Source organism: Microtus ochrogaster, chromosome 8 (assembly GCF_000317375.1).
Source record: "Microtus ochrogaster isolate Prairie Vole_2 chromosome 8, MicOch1.0, whole genome shotgun sequence".
NCBI classification, from domain to species: Eukaryota; Metazoa; Chordata; class Mammalia; order Rodentia; family Cricetidae; genus Microtus; species Microtus ochrogaster.
In genome coordinates, this window is record NC_022015.1 from 40953266 (window position 1) to 40959100 (window position 5835).

The 5835-nt window shown below is 50.5% G+C and overlaps 1 protein-coding gene across 2 annotated transcripts in view; it reads left to right on the plus strand.

Moving 5' to 3' along the window:
* The window catches only part of Batf2 (basic leucine zipper ATF-like transcription factor 2), a 7352-nt gene extending 1853 nt beyond the window's left edge, over positions 1–5499 (plus strand). The window contains exons 2-3 of one of the 2 annotated variants that reach the window (XM_005351790.2): positions 605–709; positions 4543–5499. In XM_005351790.2, coding sequence (XP_005351847.1) covers positions 605–709; positions 4543–5232 — 795 coding nt within the window. In that variant the 3' untranslated portion in view covers positions 5233–5499. The remainder of the gene's footprint in view (positions 1–604; positions 710–4542) is intronic. The other variant, XM_026781676.1, reaches the window with a different exon arrangement.
* Positions 5500–5835: the final 336 nt, after the last annotated feature.

Genomic DNA, 5835 nt, shown 5'->3' on the forward strand with positions numbered 1-5835 from the left:
TGTTTCTGGTCTCTCTATACACGTTTGTCTGCATACACACACACCACACACACACACATTAAAAATAAATCTTTTTTTGAGTAAGTGAATTCCAGCACTTTGGGACTGAGGTGGGCACAGGCACTTGGAACTTTATCAGGCCCTGACCCTGTCTTTGTGGAGCTCTGGCCTTGGCTTATAGAAATGGCAGCTCACTGGTTTGTCTACTCCTAGCTTCTCTCCTCTATTCTCTGTGGACAGCTAGGGAAGGACCATGTGCCTCTGTTGTACTGCTGGGATTATTGTACTCAGAAAAGTCAATGCTGGCTTTTGAGAACGTGTGTTTGAGGTTCCTCTGTTCTGAGTTCGAATCCCAGCCTCCCTATTTATGTAAGTGATGAGCTGGACATCGGATAGCGTTGGCTTTACAATAAGGAGTGCAGTGTCTTCAGGGGGGTCGTAGGGGGATTGTAGGGGGGTTGTTTCCATAGAAGGAAACAGATTTTGAGAGAACAAGGATTCTCAAGGACTAGACCTGAGAAAGATAGCTTTCCAAACAGCTGATCAGGGTAGAGGGGACAAGTCGCAGCCAGGACCCCGGAACCCTCTGCCTCATGCTTTATAGGACCCAGAGGAGTGTCAGAAGCTGCTGAGGAAGAAGCAGAAGAACCGGCTGGCTGCCCAGCGCAGCCGGCAGAAGCACACTGACAAGGCAGATGCTCTGCACCAGGTAGGGATGCCCTCTTCTGCTTCAAAAGACTGAGTATCTTACAGAGAAAAGAGCTCTCTTTCTTTTAAAAGTGTATCTTATTTGTTTGTTGTTTTGTTTTGTTTTAAGACAGGGTTTCTCTGTGTAGCCCTGGCTGTCCTGGAACTCACTCTATAGACCAGGCTGACCTCTAACTCACAGAGATCCACCTACCTCTGCCGTCCAAGTGTTGGGATTAAAGGAGTGCACCACCACCGCCTAGTTAAGAGTTAGTTTTATTTTATATGTGTGGGTACGGGTATTTTGCCTGCATATATGTGTGTGCACCACATGTGTGCCATGTTCTAGAGGACAGAAGAGGGCAGAAGATCCCCTAAGATTAGATTTACAGATGGTTGTGAGCCCCCATAAAGGTGCTGGGAATGGAGCCTGGTCCTCTGGAAGAGCAGTCAGTGCTCTTAACCAATGAGCTATAGCTCTAGACCCAGAAGAGTTTCATTTAGCTCTTGGTTCTGGGGGCTGCAAAGTCCAGAACATGATCCAGTATCTGCCCAGCACCTAGGAGGGACCTCTTGGGGAGTCATGGGAAAGTAAGGATATGACCTGGTAAGGAAAGAGTATATCAGAAACATCACCCAGTAGCCCGCGAGCGGACCAGGCCGTCCTTCGCAACGGCCTTCATGCCACACTTTGTCCACACTGTTGCTTTGAGTCATTAGCCTGGGAGCAGATCAGTTATCCCTCACGGGAGCCTTCCCTGCCTCCTCCACATTGCTTCTCCACTGAGTCCAGGTGCCAGGCAGACAGGGAACTGTCCCATTGCATTCTGCTTGCAATCACCTATGACAGGGCCGGGCAGAAAAAAGGAAGCTCCACAGTTTACTGTAGAGCAAATGACAGCATCGGGATAAAGAGCTGGGAGGATGGAGCACTGCAGACTGGCTTAACCCACATGCAGTCAGCATTTCTCCAGAGAGCTGGATGCTGGGCCGCACCACTACAGATCAAGGATGTGGTGCTGGGCAGCTGCTCTCTATCCCTGAGCTACATCTCTAGCCCCCACTTTTGTTTATTTATTAGATTTTGATTGGTTGTTTTGTGAGTTTGGGGTGCATATGGACCACAGCTTGCATGTGAGGCCGGAGGACAACTTTGTGAAGTCAGTTTTCTCCTTCCATTAGGCTGTGGACAAAGCGCCTGTGCCTGCTGCACCATCTCACTGGATTGGCTCACTTTTCATTTCAGTTCATTTATTCATTTAGAGACAAGGTTTCTCTGTGTAGCCCTGACTGTCCTGGAATTCACTATGTGTACCAGGCTGGCCTACCTCTGCTTGTCAAGTGCTAGTATTAAAGACATGCATTACCACACTTAGTTTTAATTAATTAACTAATTTTTTTTTCGAGATAAGGTTTCTCTGTGGCTTTGGAGCTGTCCTGGAACTAGTTCTTGTAGACCAGGCAAGCCTCGAACTCAGAGATCCGCCTGCCTCTGCCTCCCGAGTACTGGGATTAAAAGCATGTACCACCACCGCCACCCAGCTTTAATTTATTTTTTATTATGTATATATGTGTCTATGTGCTTATAGGTGCAGTGCCCACAGGAGACAGAGATGTCAAATACCCTGGAACTGGGGTTGCAGGTGGTATAAGCCACCTGGCATGGGTGCTGGCAACTGAACTTGGATACTCTAGAAGACCAGTTCACTCTCTTAACCACTGATCTGCCTCTGCCTCTCTGGTGCTAGAATTACGGGCATGGGCCTCCATGCCCAGTTTATGTGGTGTGAGGGAGTGATCTCAGGACATCATTTATGCTAGATGAGCTCTCTACTGACTGGTATATGTCTCTAGGTAGAAGTAGCCATTCTGGGGCTGTAGGGAGGGCTCAGCAGGTAAGAGGACGCGACTTCAATCTCTAAGACCCACACAGTGGGGGAAGAGAGCGGCCTCCCGAAAGTTGTCTTCTGACCCTGCACTTGCTCTGTGGTGTGCATCTGCCCAAGTACACACACACACACACACACACTAAACAAACACATAAATAAAATACACTTTAAATTTCTGTAAAGGGAAAAAGAAATCTCCTTCCCATCTGTATTTTTTTTTTTTTGAGACAGGGTTTCTCTGTGGCTTTGAAGCCTGTCCTGGAACTAGCTCTGTAGACCAGGCTGGTCTCAAACTCACAGAGATCTGCCTGCCTCTGCCTCCCGAGTGCTGGGATTAAAGGCGTGTGCCACCAGCGCCCGGCTCCTTCCCATCTGTAGAAATCATTGTGCAGATGGGGCTGCTGGTGGCTCTGCGGCCTCTCAGAACCAGTTCATGGCCTATGCCACATTCTGCAGAATGCCCTTGAAAATGCACCTTTTACAGTGTCCCTCGAGGGGGACTTACAAGATATGGAAATCAAATTCTCTCTGTGTCTTCACCGTTACTGTCACTTTAAATGCTGTTCAGTGCAAATGTGGAGGGGAGGGAGGCAAGATGCTTTGGTGGGTAAAAAATCTGGTCCCGTGAGTTTGAGCAGAGGGAAGAGAGCACTTACTCTGATCTCCACACATGGGTCATGGCACATGCCACGCCCCCAAAATGATAAAAAAAAATAGAAGCACAATCCTTGCATGATACACATGCGCAGATGGGTCTCCAATCCAAGAGAAGAACGACGAAGTTGGGCATGGTGGCGTGTGCCTATAATTCTAAGATTTGGAAGCTAGAGTCTAGAGGATCAGGAGTTCAAGGCCAGCATTGGCATTTGTACACACAGGGTTCGAGGCCAGGCTGAGCTACATGTAACTCTATTGAGAACAGAACAAAGTTGCATGTTGATGAATTGCCCTGTGGGCTTAGAAAATGCTGACTCGGGGTACCTGCCAACCTATGCAGCGGTGTTCTGAGTCCTTTATAGCCTTTTGTTGGTGCCTTACAGGGGCCTGGAGGCTGAGCCCTGGCTTGTAGCAGACTGTCTGTATCCAGGAAAGAACTGCACTGAAATTGCCCTGTAAAGGCCATATCGAAAGTGCCGTGGGAGCAGGGGGTCAAAGTGTTCAGGCAGAGCAGACAGCAGCTGTGTGAAAGACACAGATTCCAGAAGGACGGGAATTAAGAGAGAAACCTTGAGTCCACAGCAATGCACGCAGATTCTGTAGTCTTGGGAATCTTTAATGACTTCAATCTATAATTAATGGCATAGGAGAGTGTGGTGGTACATGCCTGTAATTCCAGAATGTGGGGGGCTGAGGCAAGGAGGGCTGCAGCAAGTTCAAGGCTAGCCTGAGCTGTAGAGAAAGACTTTGTCTCAAAAGCCCTGAGGATATGACTTAGGTGAGAGCGTTTGCTGCGCAAGCATGAGGACCTGAGTTCAAATCTCTACTGCCGTCTTAGAATGCTGTGCCCATAACTGCAGCACTAGACGCAGACACGGGCACATCCCAGGAGCCTGCTGACCAAAATGTCCAGCTCCAGGTTTGGTGAGAATCCAGACTTAAGGGAATATAGCACAGAGAACAATAGAAGATACACAATGTCTTCCTGTCACCTCATTTGCTCACAGTGCCCCCTCCCCAACCTACAGTTTAAACCCATCAGACAAGACACAGTCCCTGAATGGGCCAATGAAGTGACAGGAGATAGGGAGTGGGGCAGTTAGTGAGAGGCCAGGTGGAGATCCTGGGTGAGAAGGGGTGCTTCTCAGAGGACCCATAATGGGCAGAGAGCAAGGTCCCAGCTCTGGACATGAGGGATAGGGGGACATGATGTGTGCCAGAGAGTAGCCAAGAGGTTCGGTGTGGCTCTCCATAGCCTGCAGCAGTGAGCACCCTGCAGGGTCCTGACACCCTCCCCTTTCTCCTCTAGCAGCATGAGTCCTTGGAGAAGCACAACCACGCCCTTCGGAAGGAGATCCAGGTCTTGCAGGCTGAGCTGGCACGCTGGGGCCGGACGCTGCATCTGCATGAACGCCTGTGCCAAGTGGACTGTGGCTCCTCCCCTGCTCTGCTGCCCTCTGGATGCCCAGTCCAGGCTGAGCAACTCTCAGGACAACCTGCCTCCCATGGATACCGTGGCTGCCAGGAACAGTTGGGCCTGTTCCAGACTCCTAGCTCCTCTCCCCCAGCTCAGCAACTCTCCCCAGGTCCATGCTTACAGGAGGCTCCTGGCCTCCTCCCTTCCCCACTGCCCTCACTGACCTTTGACCCTCTCATGGTGAGGGCTCCTCTAGCCCAGCTATCCCCCAGCCATATACTGTCTGCATCGCCCCGTGGCTCCAGCTTGCTGGGGTCTTCCTCTAAGTTTGATGCTCTCATGCCCAGCCCCCCAGACCAGCTGGTCCCTCCACAGCCCCTCAGGCTGGAACACCCCACCAGCAGGAGTCTGGCATCCTCCTCCAGCACTCCAACTGCTCCCGGACCAGAGTGTCCACAGAACATAGAACGCTTGCCTGCACTGTCTAGCTCCTTGGCAGATTGGCAGAAGATGTCTGTGGACCCAAGCCCACACCCCCTTGTGGCCTTCCCGTTGCTCTCTTCTGCAAAAGTCCATTTCTAGCCTGTATCTCGAGCTGGGCTGCCTTCCCTAGGCTCCTAAAACAGCCTCAGCACCCAGTCAGCTCCTCCACTTCTGCTCATGTCACCAAGTGCCTACCCCTGTGGACCAAGCAAAGCCATCCTCTCCCTCACCAGAGGCTCCAGGAAAAAAAGATGGAAGGGCCAAATGCAAGAGCCTTGAACCTGGCTGCAATATTACCTGTGTTTTCCTTGGTGGCTCTCCCAGCCCTGCACAGTACCAGGTCCCGTGACCCTCGGGCTCCCCTAAAGTGGCTCCTTCATGACTCTTGGGACCTGGCCGTGACAGCTCAGAGCATAGGTGGGAGCTCTGTAGGGTTATCATCTCTGAAAAGGGTCATCATTCACTCTCAGCACTCCAAAGGGCCTCGAGCTCGGCAGGTTTTTCACACATGGAACTGAGTGGGGCGGTGTATCAGAAGTGGACTCACTCCTGGGTCAGAACATGCATCTCGGTGCGTGTGTTGCTGAGAAAAAGCGTTTCTCAGGCCTCTGTTTTTCTGAGTTGTTGAAACTGGATACACTCTGTTGATTATATATTTTATATAAATATATATTATATAGAAACATATATGTGTGAACTGGG